General features: G+C 39.7%; 1 protein-coding gene across 3 annotated transcripts in view; it reads left to right on the top strand.

Moving 5' to 3' along the window:
- Window positions 1-15,555, top strand: part of SUSD3 (sushi domain containing 3) — a 42,713-nt gene that overhangs the window by 10,810 nt on the left and 16,348 nt on the right. For all 3 annotated transcript variants that reach the window (XM_067544160.1, XM_067544162.1, XM_067544163.1), the window contains exons 2-3: window positions 11,309-11,497; window positions 13,013-13,160. In XM_067544160.1, the coding sequence (XP_067400261.1) occupies window positions 11,309-11,497; window positions 13,013-13,160 (337 nt within the window). The remainder of the gene's footprint in view (window positions 1-11,308; window positions 11,498-13,012; window positions 13,161-15,555) is intronic.

Raw genomic sequence — 15,555 nt, 5'->3', positions numbered from 1 at the left:
TCCAATCTTCTTTGGAGATACTTTAATGTTTAACTATTGATAGAAAAGGTGGTCATTTTGGGGGCAGGGACTGCCTTAATTTTTGTGGCTGGTAAAACACCAAGCAAATAGTCGATACTTAACAAATAATACAAGGAATGTTCAGGCTATTTATAGCCTTCTCCCTTTTTAGATAGAGCAATGTGATTTAAAGGTTTTGACCTCATAAAGGATTACTGGTTCTGTTCTACCCTAGGCTCTGATATAGGCTTTATGAGAGACTCACCAAAGATAGAATTACCATAAAGAGCTTTGTTTTTCTATGGAGACCTGATTCTTATGTCAGCAAGATGTTAAACTGGAGACTAAAATCTGAATTGTCATGAAACAATCACAAATGTACTGTAGATGTGCCTGGTTCCACATACCATTTTGGACTGTCTGCAAAAATCCTATGATTGGTGGCTGCACATGTTTAATGAATGAGATGTTATTCATGAGCACTGTGGGAAAAAATAATGATGAAAGTTGAAAATATTTTATTTGTAAAACTTACAGACTTCACCAGCCTTCTGTCTAGCAAAATCTCTGTACTTTATTCAGTGGACAAGATGAAATGATGAACGAGGAGGCCATAAAAAAGGGACAAAGGGAAGTTGGCCCAGGAGAAGAAATTACCCTTTTATCTCTTGTCATTTTCATTATTCCTTGGGGAGAAAGGAAGTTGTACTGAGAGATGTACCTGAGCTGCAAATTTCAGATCCAGACTAGATTTGGTGGTGCCCAGATACAGACCCATAGTTTCACTGTGTTTGCATGGGTGGTTTTGTATCAGCCCTTTATAAAAATAGATGCCAGCTAGCAAAGCCGGTCTAGCTTTAGATTCAGAACTGCTCCAAGATCACAGATGTTCAGATCCAGGAAGTTAGTTCAGGCCCATCTCTAGCAGCAAGTGGTATTTTAGAAACAGTTACATGTGTTTTTCCTTTTTGTAAATGTTAATAATGCTCTTGTTAGTGATACAAAAATCAGTCCTAATTGGGCTTTCAAAGTAGCACCTGATGGCTTGGTCCTGGATTGCCTAGAGAGAACTGCCGGCCTGGGCCCTACCTGTCCAGAATGGTATATTTGTTGGGTGCTGGTTTTGTGTTGTCAGGTACCATGTCTGCCTGCCCTGTCGTGTGTGCTGTTCAGTATTTAACAGATTCTGAGTTTGTTTGTTACAGTTCTGAGGAGAGAGCTGGTAATACTCCTGTTTTAAAATATGCACTTAATTTTATCCTGTTCAGGTTCTATATTTTGGAGGTTAAGACCCAGGTTGTATATTTAGTAGAGGATGTACTTTATTTCTTAACTTATCACCTTTGTAATGGAATGGAGTGATCAGAAGTCAATAACAGGATCAAATAATACCCAGAAGCAAAAGGGGAAGACAGTCATTACTGAAATAATTGATCTATTTACGAAATAAGTTAGTAGCAAAATCAGCATATTGTCAATCAAACCTATCCAGCATTTCTGTGATGTATAGTTTGGATTTCTTGTGGATTAAGATACCCTTCAGGCTGTGCAAAAAGGGAGACCTGCAGGATATAGAATCATAGAAATGTAGAATGGGAAGGGACCTTGAGAGGCCATCTACAGAGCCCTGCAAATCCACGGTTATCCACTTTATATCCCTGGACATCTATGGACCATGTTTGCAGATCGGATGCAGATACAAGTTTTGTATCTGCGCAAGCCTCTAGTCATCTAGTCCAGCCTGCTGTGCTAAGGCAGGACCAAGTATGCCTAGACCGTCCCTGACAGGTGTTTGTCTAGCCTGTTCTTAAAAACCTCCAATGATGGAGATTCAAAACCTCCCTTGGAAGCCTGTTCCAGAGCTTAACTGTCCTTCTAGTTAAAAGTTTTTCCTAATATCTAACCTAAATCTCCCTTGCTGCAGATTAAGCCCATTACATCTTGTCCTACCTTCAGCCCTTAAGATATTTGAAAACTGTTACTTGGTCCCCCTTGGTTTTCTTTTCTCAAGATTAAACATGCCCAATTTTTTTTTAACCTTTCCTCACAGGTCTGTTTTTTAACCTTTTATCAACCTGTTGCTCTCCTCTTGACTCTCCAATTTATCCACATCTTTACTAAAGTTTGGCACCCAGAACTAGACACAGTACTACAACTGAAGCCTCATCAGTGCAAACTAGAACAGGACAGTTACCTCCCAGGTCTTACATATGACACTCCTGTTAACACACTCCAGCCTTTTTCACAACTACATCACATCATTGACTCATAATCAATTTGTGATCCACTATAGCCCCCAAATTCTTTTCAGCAGTGCTACCACCTAGCCAGTTATTCCCCATTTTGTCGTTGTGCATTTGATTTTTCCTAAGTGCAGGACTTTGTACTTGTGTTTATTGGATTTCAGCTTGTGGATTTCAGACCAAATCTTCAGTTTGTCAACTGATTTTTAATTCTAATCTTGTCCTCCAAAGTGCTTGCAACCCCACCCAGCTTGGTGTCATCCACAAATTTTATAAGCATTCTCAGTTATCCAACTCAATATTTTTAAATAGAACTGGACAAAAGACAGACACCTGTGGAATCCTACTAGATATGTCCCTCCAAATTAACAGCAAACCATTGATAATTATTCTTTCAACCAGTTTTGCCACCCACTTCATCATAATTTCATCTAGATCACAGTTCCTAATTTTATTGAGAATGCCACGTGAGATGATGTAAAAGCCTTACTAAAATCAAGATCTATCAGGACTACAGCTTCCCTTTCTATCCACTAGGCCAGTTAACCCCATCAAAGAATGAATTTAGATGTGTTTGGCATGATTTTGTTTTTAACAAATCCATGTTGGGTAGTCCTTATAACTCTTATCTTCTAGGTGCTTGCAAATTGATTGTTTAATAATTTGTTCCAGTGTCTTTCCAGGATTTGAAATTAGGTTGACTGGTTCATAGTTCCCCAGGTCCTCTTTGTGCCCCTTTTTAAAGATAGATTCTATGTTTGCATTACTCCATTCCTCTGGGATCTTACCCATCCTACATGAATTCTCAAATATAATTGCTAACGGTTCTGAGATTGCTTCAGCTAGTTCCTGAAACACCCTAGGGTGAATTTCATCAGACCCTGTTGACTTGAATACATCTAACTTATCTAAGTATTCTTTAACCTGTCCTTTCCCTATTTTGTCTTGTGTTCCTTCCCCCTTGTGGTTAAGATTCTGGTGACAGTTTACCTTTTTAATGAAAACTGACGCAAACATAGCCATTAAACACCTCAGCCTTCTTGATGGCATCTGTTATCAGCTCTCCTTCTCCACTAAGTAGATGACTTACACTTCTCTTCATCTTTGTCTTGCTTCTAATATTTTTATAGAACCTCTTCTTATTGCCTTTTTTGCCTCAGCCTTTCTGTTTTTGTCCCTACATGATTGTGTTATTCTTTTATACAAAAATTAGCAAATTGTCCACTCTTTGTAGGATTCTTTCTTTTTATTTTCAGGTCATTAAAGAGCTACTGATGGAGCCATACTGGCCTCTTAGTATTCTTTCTATCTTTTCTTCTCATTGGGATGGTTTGCTGTTGTGCCTTTAGTATTGTCTCTGAAAAGTGTCCTTATTGTTTAGACCTAATTTTTAATAGGAATCACTGGGCTGGACAACTCAAAAACTAATTGAATGAGGGCTTTTTGTTTAAAACAAAAGTTAGATACTGCAAGCAGAGATGAGCCAGAGGCATCTAGTTAAGATCCAGATCTGCCCTTCAGCTTCCTCAGAGTGTGGGAGTATTGGACAACTACAGCAGCGTGTAGGGCCAAGGATCTGCTGCTACATCTGAACCATATTTATATAATATATATAATTTATAATAGGCAAGCCTATTATATAAATATGGTTCAGATGTAGCAGCAGATCTTGGCCTTGCTATGACCCTTTACGCTGCTGTAGCTGAACAAAAAGGCCTTTGAAGTCAGCTTATCCCATGAGCTGAAGACTCCTCCCTAGCAAAGGGGAGTCCTCAGGTATTGGAATCAGTATAGCTGCCTCCATTACGACATCCTTGTAGGTATTGGTGTATGGAGTGTGGCTCTGTAAGATGGGTCCAAGGCAGCTGAGTGCAATGAAGGCACTTCTGAGGCTGTTGTAAGTTGCACAGGGATAGAACCAGTTCCTGGTCAGTCCCAGGATCAGGTTGCTACAAAGATGGTATAGCAGCACCTTTGCCACCCCTTCCTATGTGAGTCTTGCACCACGTGGAGCTCAGTCAAACACAAGGATTAGGCCCATGATGTTCAGATCCAGATCCTAACTTTCACTGACTCAGAAGTGTTTGGGACTGTAGTTTTGGTTTGGCTCCTTGAGCTCAGGGCCAGCTGAACAAGGTCATATCTGGATCCAGATCCAGTCTCTTTCATGACTGGGAGGTATTTAGATGTGGGGCTTTGGTTAAGGCCCATCTCTACTTGCAAGCACTTTAGCCCCCTCTTAAATTTGGTGGCACTCTCAATTTGCTAAAGCAAAGATAGCCTTTATATAGATGTAAAACTTATTCTAAATGGGGAACGTTGCTAGTTGACGCGTAGTATGAAAGTCTGTATTTCATCATAAATGGAGCATTCTAAAACCAAATATTCATGCAAAGTTAATTGCACAGATTGTATCCAAACATAGATGGAGAGTGATTTTAAACCTCTTTGCTAAGGATAAAATAAAATGTCACTTGCTTTAATGCAGACAATGGATGCAGCTGTTTGTACACATCCTCCCTCTTTGACTGTGTGCTTTATTTGCTTTCTCTGGATGCACTTATTAGCACTGAATTTCCCTCCTGTTAATGTGCAGCCTTCGCTGCTCTCGTTTCTCAAGGTTGCTTTGCAGCTTGCTTTTGTCTGATTGTGACCTCTGTACATGCTCGATCAGGGTTGAATTTAAACTAGAGAAACACCTGACATAAAAGGATATGAAGCAACTGTGCACAGTGCAAAGGCGGGCTTGTTTTATTGGGTGTAGTTAAAAAAAAAAAGACACCTCTGGAAACCTTAGAAGTCTTATACATGTCTACAGCTAACAGGAAGCATCTCTACTTGAAGACTGACAGATGCCTCCCCAATGTGATGGAAGCACTTTCATGAACACGTGGGCGTGCGTCACAGACAAGTGTTGCAGAAGCACTGTGGTATTGCTCATTATTTGGTATGCAATTTATTGATACAAAATTAATACATTTTTACCTACAAAGCAGACTGTAAAAAAGAGCTAAAGACCCTCAAGATGGCCTAACCTTAAACTCTCCTGCGTGGTCCCAAAACTCAAACCCTGGCCCTGCTATGCTATAGATTACAGCTGGAAGAACATTGAGAGCATTGACGTGCCAATAACGTGAGTCATCTTTTTTTTTTTTTAAAGGCACTGTCCTCAAATACCTTTTCTTTTAAGTTTTAGAAGCTATTTTCAATGATAGGACAAATTTTAAAAATGGGATTTTCAGAAGTGTTCAGCATTGGCCTTACCAATTAGAGCTGGTTGGACTTTTTTTTTCCTGCAAACAATTGCAAATTTTCAGAGAAAAATTGAAAACCAAAATATTTAGTCCAAAAACGGAAGTATTTGGATTTTGGAAATGTTGCCATGGTGCCTCATGGGAGTTGTAGTTCAGGTGTCTCATGCTCCTATTCTCAGCTCTCTGGTTGTGATGCATCGTGAGACATGTAGTCCAATCTCCCTCCATGGTGAGGAGAGGCCCTGGCCATGATGCACTATGGAGGAGGTAGTCTGGTTGGGGAGCCCAGCCTATAGAATCTGCAGCTTACATGTTGCAGGATCAGGGCTAATATAGACAAAGGGTGGTAGAAATAGAGTTACTGAGAGATGAAGTGACTTGCCCAAGTCACACAGCAGGTCAGTGTCAAAGCCAGGCATGGGACCGAGGTGTCCTGACTACCCATTCAGTGCCCCATTCCCTGGACTGCTCTGCTTCTCTCTCATGTAAACCTGTGCCAATTCCAGCATTTGCTATAAATCAGAACATGTTAGTGTCATTGAATGTAGAGCTCAAGCTGGTTTATAAGCTAAGGAAATGATTTCACAAATACTTGTACAATGTTGTTGGCTTTGGGCCATTATCCACTCTATTGAAAGCACAGATACTTTTTATGGCTTTTCAGGTACTTAGTCTTAAACTTGACACATACAAAACAGTACAATAGACAAGAGATGCCAAGCCATTCAGCTGTCGAGATTGCTGATGTGTTTTTATTAGAAACTGTTGGAGCAAGTCATTATTATATAATTAAGCACTAACAAGACTTGACAGGCAACACATTTCTAGATGGTTATAGCACAGCGCCAAAGCTGTTAAAATGTTCTCCACTGGTGTAAGACCTGAATGGCCTGGACTTTCCTGTCGATTTTATTGCTTTGTAGGTGTCCTGTTTAATACAAATTTCCTGAACAGCTGTGTAAGTGCCTGAATTAGAATGTAAGCTCTGGAGAGCAGGGACTATAAATTTCCATATGTGGTGCCGTGCCCATTGCAATGGGGAACCTCAGTCCTCATTGGGTCTTTGACTGCTATCGTGATATAAAGTGAAAATATTGTCATGAGAGTGCTGCCTACATGTGGGATATCACAGCTCTCTTCTTCAGTGAGTATGTGTTTGTGACTTAGGGCCAAGCATTTTCAGAACACATCTTGGTGAAATGTTTGCCAGGCTCTTCCTATTTGTGAACTAGTGGCGAGCCGTGATCAACGTGTGCCTTTTCAAAGGATTAGCTTTTTGTCTGCTGTTTCTTCTTTTTTCTGTACAGTACAGGGAGAAGATGCCCAAGAAATGTTTTCTAGGCAAATATCCTCAAATCACTCTTTCATTTTTGTTCTCTTATCAGCAAACCATAAATCCAAAGCTTGCTGACAATGAAACCATTTGGTAACTGTTTCTGACAAATTGATACTACTATGCAGATAATCTTATCTGGCCATGGGAGGAGATTTTTATATTATTTTATCTTAGTTCTTTTTTTTTACTGTTTCATATTGTTTATTTTTCAGTGTCTGGAAATTCTACACTTGTCTACCTCTGAAAAAGCCCTGATTTGAGTAAATTAAAGTTTGCAAATTACACCACATTTAAATAGCTTTCATTCTGGGCTATTGATCTGTTGATCATGTGAAGCAATCTGCTTATTTGCTATGGATAATACCATTCTTTTATACTGTTGAACAAGTTCAGTAGACCCATACCGAAACCAAAATGCAAGATCTGAACACCCTGGGAATGTTCTAAATGTGAATTCAAACTGAGAAATGAATGTTTTGTAAATGATCTCTCTCTTCAAAGACTTGACCCAAAATTCCAAATGTTGTGACCATTAGGGAGTTCAAAATTCAAATCTGGATCTAAATTTTGTGGCTTGAGGCTGCTTCTAAAATTAAGTGATTATTGCTACTGTTTTTGAAAGATGAGAGCTGATACCATATGCTAGGACCATACACAGTGTAGGCAGGTGTTATGCAAGATTAGTCAATCAGTTTGGTTAATCCCCCTTACTAAATCAAACAAAAAACCTCCATTTGAATTTAAAAAAAAACTTGTGCCCACTCTACTTGCTTCCCCACAAATTATTTGTAGTAAACAAATATTTTAAAATGTAAATAGAAAGTGAATTTTGAACTCATATATATTTGTAATGGAAACCAGATTCTAAAAGTTATACTCACCAGCTAAGGTAGTAGCAATAATACCTTGTGACCAATCCAAACTAACCAAGACATCATGAATGTTGAGTACTCACAATCATCTACTTACAAATGATAGACACACCACAAATTAGTCTCATATTCCTCACAGAACTGAGCCCCCACTGACAAGAAGCTGCATTAAGTTGATGGCCGGGAGCTGCAAAGACCAGAAAGTGCATGAACAATGTTAACATTTTGTTCTGTTTAAGCTCATGTTTTCTAGATATAAACGCATAGCAAAACCCTAGATCTGGACACTTGGACATTCAGAAAGTTTAGGTCTAGATCCAAACTTTGCTATCACAAATATTTATTCAGCAGTTATATTTTACTTCAGAAGGCATTTTAGCAACAGTCTACACGTAAAACTAAGTTCCTAATTATAATGGATCTAGTCAGATGAACATGCCTGCGGAGTATTCAAAGAATAAAGCTACAGAACATCTGCTAATCTAAATAGAAAGACAGGAAACTTACCAGAATGATCATCTTTCTAGAAACAGAAGAGTAAGGTTAAAATGTCAGGAAAATCACTGCAAGAAATGGCTGCAAAAAGATTACATGTCGTTAATATCAGCAGGTATTGGATCCACGTAGGAGAGAGAAAAGAAGATAGGCGAGGAGGCGAAAATAAGGATGAGTGGAATAGTGCAGATGAAATTGGAGATGAGTCTGAGCCACAAAGCTCAGCTTTAAACCTGGACTTCCTCACTGTTTAAGGATGGTCTGATCCAGGGTTTTGATTTTGGTCTATCTCTAGATAAAATAAGAACTGACCTGAAAGTTATCCCCAAATTCAAATAGGAACAAACCCCGACCCATCTGTACATTTGTATAATGCTCCGAAATAAATAAAAACAAAGAAACAACAAAACAAAACAAAAACCTAGTCGTGCTCTGCATTTCCTGACTTCTGCATTCTGAAATCCTCACAAGAGAGAGTGCTTGGGCAAAATAAAGAAGCATTTTGTCCAAGAGCCTGGTCTGACAAGATTTCTAGCCCAGTTTTCAAAATACAGAGGTTTGAGTAGTTTACATTTCAGATTAGCAGCTGAACTTTTGAATGATTGTTTAAACTCAACCACTGAATCTTTTAATCTTTGCTCTGCACTAGCCACTGTCCAGAGAAGCCATTTTCACAAATACACTCAGTCCAGGAATGATCCCTAAAAAGATGAAATAATATTACTATGGCCCAGGAGCATCGCAGGGAAATACACACATGTTAGTGGTACTTCAGCTGATGAGAAAGACTTAGGTACTCTTAAAGACTCAAGTGAAGGGAATGTTTGAAAATACACCGCTCAAGAAGGGATGCCAACAAGGTAACTGGAGCTCAGAAGTTTTAATTACTCTACATATATCATTATGGGACAGAATAATACAAGAAAGAGCAAGGAGTCATGTAACTAGATACAGAAGTATAAATGATTCAAAGAAGGTCAACAATGGATTAATTTAAATATATCTTGAAGGAAAGAATCAAATGGAAAATTATCTGTTCTTTGGAGAACAGTTGTTGGATGAAGATGCTCGGGCTTTCAGGTCAATAGACAAGTGTACTGAGGAATTCTAATGAAATTCTAGTTTATGCTGCTAAAGAGATATTCGGTGTACCAAATTTTGCTCTGCTAAACTTTGCATTTCCCACTGATATCAATGTCCCTGATGTCAACTCTGATCACTTTATTGGCTAGTACATACTGTGTACTGGCATTTTAAAAAACAGAAGCAGATAGTTATATTTTTGCAGGTGTCACAACTGCTTTTCAGCAGAAGACTGACCCACTTTCAAAAAAAACCCCACAGTAGTCCTTTTAAAGAGAGGGTGCACAATTCACACATCAGGTAGGCACCTGGTATCAGGTATTGGGGGTAGGATCCAGGGGAAATCTTTCTAGGAAATATTTGCTCTTGTTGATACTAATTATTGCAGCAAGGTTGAAAGAGCTAACACAGCAAACAGAAAGAACCTGCACGGTTTTCAAGAGTCATGTTTTTTAAATCAAATCTGGGACACATATTTGCATTGTAGATTGGAACAGTAATTGTCACTGTGGCTTTTGTTAGTTTTTGTTTTTAAGGGCATAAACTGAGGGCAGGTAGTTTCGATCTAGCTTTGAATAACCTGTCTTTTGTTCTTTCATATCAGAAGCTCAGCATTAATTAAAGACAGGGCCAAGCTCTGCATAGGATGCATGTGTGTGCCATTCCCATGGAATTCAGTATTTGGCACCTATCATTTAATTACTTCTCAGTCCATTGCTGAGTGCTGGACATTAAGAAACGACTCCAAAATAAGCCAAAAAAGAATGAGGTCCCAAGGGCCCTACGCTGGGCCCATTGAAATCAACGGCAAAACTCTCATTGAGTTTAATGAGACTAGGATTTTTCTGTAACTATATAAATAAGGACTGGAAGAAGGTTTAAAAAAAAATAAAAATAAACCAGATTTGATGTAAATATATAAACTTGTTAAAAGTTCCTAAATAAATAATTATAAAAAAGAAGAAAATTCTTAGTGATTGTAAACCTCTGCTCGCTTGTAATCGGTTCAAGAACAACTTCCCTCCTCCTTTATTATTTTTATTACAATGGACCCAATGTTGCAACTGGTCATGCAGATGCCACTGAGTGTGTATGGATGCACATTGAAGTCCTTGAGGGAATCAATGGAAGGATCAGAGTACCAGATGTTAAAATGCTGAAAAAGAGAAACACTGGTGTTCTTAAAGGTGAAAGAAAGGATTCGTACAGTGATCTCAGGGTTATGTTAGTCCACACATATGAGAATAAAAAAATCACTCCATTTTGTTGTCTTTTAGCTATATCATACTGAATGCTGTATATTTTCCTAATGACTGAGCAATTAAATTGTATTTAAAAATGAGTAAGAGAGTAAATGCAAAATAAGGCATTTCATGGCAGTAACAAGTGGTGTATAGAGTTAACTGCCGAAACAGGTCACCAAAGCACCTAGCACTCAGTTATTCCGTCGAGAACAATGTGAACTAAAGATTTTAGTACAATGAGAACAGGCAGGAGGGCATTAGAAAGGAGAGGTTACTACAGAGGACAGAGTTAAATAGAAATGTTTTTGAAAAGCAGAGATAATCAACTCTAGCATTAAACTCTGATGTACTAAGATTCTTGACCTACAAATAAAACAAAGAGACTAGTAAGTCCTCAAAAGAAAATTTGAAGGCAAGCAATTTGATAGCACTGTAATACAAAGCCAGATTTTGAATGTAGCATCCTTAATAGAGAACCTCACAAAAGACTTGGGATGAAATTCACGCTACAGTCTCTGCGCCACTTACATCCCACTTCAGCTATCAACGTAGGGTTGAAGTGATGTTTAGGCCAAGGATTAGTGCTCTGCTGAGAGGTGAATTTCACCCTTATAGAAGTCAGTTTGTTGGGGGGGGAGGGGTGTGACCATTTCCTCATACTGAATGAAAACATGATCCCCTTCAAGTAAAAATTAAAACTCCCCTTAACTTCGATGGACCTGGGATTTGGTCCTAACCGTATTGTTTTGTTCCTTTTTTTTTTTTTTTTTTTAATCTGCAGGGCAGTGTAGACAGATCTTTCCCCCTCATCTTGGCACGCTACAGATAATTCATGGAAATGGCACCGCGATCGGAACGGTGATAACATTCCAGTGCTCGGTTGAGCACCTGCTTGTGGGACAGGGAGTTGTAACCTGCATATGGAAGGGAGACAGTACACAGTGGACTTCTGGAGTTCCCTCATGCAAGCGTAAGGATTCTTCTTCCAGAACTTCTCAACACCTCTTCTGGGTTACCCTCTAGCTGTTTGCCTTGGGTAACCCATCAAGCTTTGGCATGACATGTGGATTAATTCCAGAGTTCTGTGGAAAGAAGAGGGCATGTTGAATTTCATTCTTAGCTGTTGCCACTGGCTATAACAGCACTCCAGGCACATTCAGGTATCATGAATTACTACACTGGAAGGACTTTTAGCCACATTTTTGCCTGGTTTAATGTCAGTGACCTCGGTAGAGTTACACCAGGTATAAATTTGGCTCTATAGCTTCAAAATGTGCTGTTCTTTGTCAGGAAAATGTATACATTGATCAATGAGACTATACCTGTAAATTGCATTATTTAATTCCATTGTTTTCAGGAGGGCTCATGCTGCAAAGAACATGGAGGTATTTGTAAAGTACAATTACTCTGTTGCCTGTGGGTAGCAGAATGGAGCAGCTGTTATAATGACAAATGGGGCTTGAATGGCAACAATATTAGCTCCCTTTCACTCGGTGCTATTCCTTATTTATTACACGCATGACAATAATTTAATTAGAAATGGGCCCAAAGGAAAACTCTGGATCTCAATGCCTGTGAACTTTGGAGTGTTTGAAATTCAGAATAGACCTCCAGTTTGAAGCTTGGGACCTTGTCTCATGTTAAAATTATAGGTAGACGAATAACTTTGCCAGGCACCTGAAATTCCCGCTCCAACTGAGCCGTACTTATGTCTGATTTAGGAAGCTTCCATTAGAGTAAGTAAATTAGAACACTGAGTTTTAAAGAGTGTGAAAGTATAAAGCTATCTATGGAATTCAACAGAAACATTTCTAAACCTTACATTCAGGATAGTGTAAGAAGTAGGACTAGCTTTAACAAGACATGATCAGTGTTCAACTGGATTGGCGTAGTTTGTAGTATCCTACCCTCATTTCTGCCTTCTTTTGGATAATTTCTTTCTCACCCTTACAACACCCTCAGAGATCCCCAATGTCCAGCCCTGCATATTTTCTGCTGCTTCCATGATCTGTCTCATGCTCAGACCTAAGATATCATTGTACAGAGCTATCATTCCCCTAAGGGGGGGCTTATTTAAATCTTTTCTTTCCTTTCCAGTGTTTGTTTATGCAGCTCTGTTAACATTTGATTTAAGAAAACCTCTGGTAGATCTTTTGTATTTGAGATACCAACAAAGTGCTTTTTTGCTATTTCAATGCTGGCAGCATCATGTGTGATTAATTACTTGCAAAGTTACTTGTGAACTATTCATTAGTAACTTATAAATAGGAGACTTTTTAATAGTCCACCTTTGAAACATCCTTAGCTTGAAATGAAGCCAAATGTCTGAGTGTCTTAGGGCGTACTAATGTGAAAGTTGTCCTTGCATTATGATTAGCAAGAGTATGGAGCAGGTAGATTTCAGCCCAGTTTAAAGGAAATGAGAAAACTACTTTTAATAAGGTGTTTATTTTGGAAATCTATTTGTGTATTTGCTTTGTTGCAGCCATATCAAAATATGAGGCTTTTGGATTTAAAGTAGCAGTGATTGCCTCCATTGTGAGCTGTGCCATCATCCTCCTGATGTCTATGGCTTTTTTGACCTGTTGTCTCATCAAGTGTGTTAAGAAAAACGAAAGAAGGAGAACTGAAAGGTACGTATCATTCCACAAGGAAAACCTTGTGAAATTGTCAGAGACACCCATCAGAGAAGGAAGAGCCTCATACCTTAGGTACTTATTTGGTCCGCACAGCGATAGTATTTGAGAGTCTCACCATCTTTTTAAACGTATTCATCCTAATGACATTCCTGCAAGGCAGTATTATCCTTATTTTATAGCTGGGGAACTGAAGCAAAGAGACTTGCCCAAGGTCACACAGGAAGTTGTGATGTAGGAACGAGTTGAACCCAGGTCTCCCAAGTCCTAGCCACTGGGCCAGTTCCTCTCCTTGGATTCTGACGGGATGGATTGTATTATTCCCTCTCCTCTTATCGATTTATTTATTTTTCCCTTTGCGCTCTAACTTTACTACTTTCTGCAGTCTGCGGGGAGAATTAACCTGACAGTGGGTCTGCCACCAAAGTGCCCACCATTTGTAAAGTTGACCTAAAATGGTCACAAAGCTGAGGCACCAGAGGAATGCTGGTAAGAGAGAGGACTTTGCTTCCTGGCTCGAGCTGGGTGAATAATGGACTTTTCCTGCTTGGCCAGCAAACCGAAAAATCAAAAAAATACTTGGTTTGGTTCTGAAATTGTTTATAATTTATCAGTAAATCAGAAAAGTCTATTTCAGGCCAGCAATCTGTCTGTTTATCTGTCTCTCTCTCATCCCTTCATCTCAGTGGTCAAGGATGTTGCCTGGGATGTGGGAGACCCAGTTTTGGATCCCACTCTGGAGCAAGGACTTGAACTCAGATCTCTCTTCTCCCAGCTGAAGATCTTAAACCCCAGGCTACAGGATTTTCTTCTCAGTCTTTTCTGTTGAAGCTGTTCTACTTTGTATAAATACTTAAATATTCTTTAGGCCAGACACAGAGCATGACTCTATAGCCTGGTGATTAAGGCACTCACCTGGGAGGAATGAGATATTGACTCAAATCCCTCCTCTGAATCAGGTAAAGATCTGAATCCACTTCTGTGTGAAAAGTGCCTGAATGATCAAATAGAGCCTTATGTGCCATCTGATTTCCTATTGTTCTTGAGAGGATACAGCTCTAGCTCATTATATACTTGCAAAAAGCCAAGATTTACATGCACCAACCCCTGGGATAGCGAATATATTGACAACTGTGCCACTGCTGACATTATAATGCTTCCCCTTTTCCTCTCTCTTGTACATTCCACTCCCACACCTGCATTCATCTTGAGTGATACTCAAGCCTGAAGCCTCCTGAAGCCTTCACACCTGCCGAGCTGTCTATCCACCAAGCCCCACTGTGTTGCCTGCTCTGCACCGTCTCCATCTCCGTTCCTGCTCCTTCCTTTGCCGGATTCAAACTTGGAAGGAGCAGCCTGGGGTAGTTGAGGCAGCGGGAGGTGGAGACTAGTGAAGGTGCAAGGTGAAGAAGCCACTCCTGGCTCTAGGCTCCTCCCAGTACAGTTATATCTAGAGCTGTGCCGGAACCAGAATTTGCTCTCCCTGGGAAATTTGACAAAGTTAATTTCCGAACAAAGGCAAAGAATTTTGAAATTTCCTGTTCAACAAAGTTTTGGGGTGGAAAAAAATCGTCTGGCATCAGTCCAGGTATTCTGTTTTGATTTTGACTTTTTAATTTTTTTATTATATCATCATTTATACGATAATATTAAAATAAAGTTCTAAACCAAAAGTCCTTTGGAAATGAAACCTCGAAACATTGTGTTCTGAGAAGTTTGACCTTATCAAAATGCCTGTTTTCAACTTTTTTTTCCCCTAACATGTTTTTTGTACTAATCAACATGTTCCCGTGGAATGTTTAGTTTTCTTCAAACTGGCATTTTTTGATGGAAAGGTGTTGCACTGGAAAATTTTCAACCAGCTCTAGTTACATCATCACCATATAAGATGATTCCCTTCCCTTGGATCCTTTGTTTATTGCCATCAGCTCCCCATCCATTGCTTAGCTACTCCCCCAGTAGCTACACCTCCCCCACAGCCATATGTCTAGCTACTCTCCTGCAATTGACTGTTTTTAACCAATTTCACCAATAATGTGTGTGAATTGAGTTCAGGCTGGTCCAATGACATTCTGTTGTGCTGACACAAGTGGGCTCTCAGTTCAGGTGCCAAGCTCATCCTCTGCTCCAGTGGCTGGAGGGAGGTAGGAACATGGGGTAAATTGTGTGGCTCAGCCCCATAGGGGGAGAGCAGCTGGTGGCACACGTTAGAAACCTCCCTCTTTCTGAGCTTGGAGTGGCGATGATCCATCCTGGAGAAAGCAGCTGCTAGGATGCTTGGATGGAAGACAAGTTAGCATAGTGAGGGTAGGGCAGGGGGAGAGGAAATAAAGGGGGAGGATCCCAGAAAATCCTAGCATCCTTAGTGATAACTTAGCTCCCTCACAATCCA

The sequence above is a fragment of the Emydura macquarii genome, unplaced genomic scaffold (assembly GCF_026122565.2).
Source record: "Emydura macquarii macquarii isolate MOO-44397 ecotype Brisbane River unplaced genomic scaffold, CSIRO-AGI_Emac_v2 contig_968, whole genome shotgun sequence".
Taxonomy (NCBI): Eukaryota; Metazoa; Chordata; order Testudines; family Chelidae; genus Emydura; species Emydura macquarii.
The sequence above is the reverse complement of the archived record's forward strand: the minus strand, read 5'-3'. Positions and strand labels throughout refer to the sequence as shown.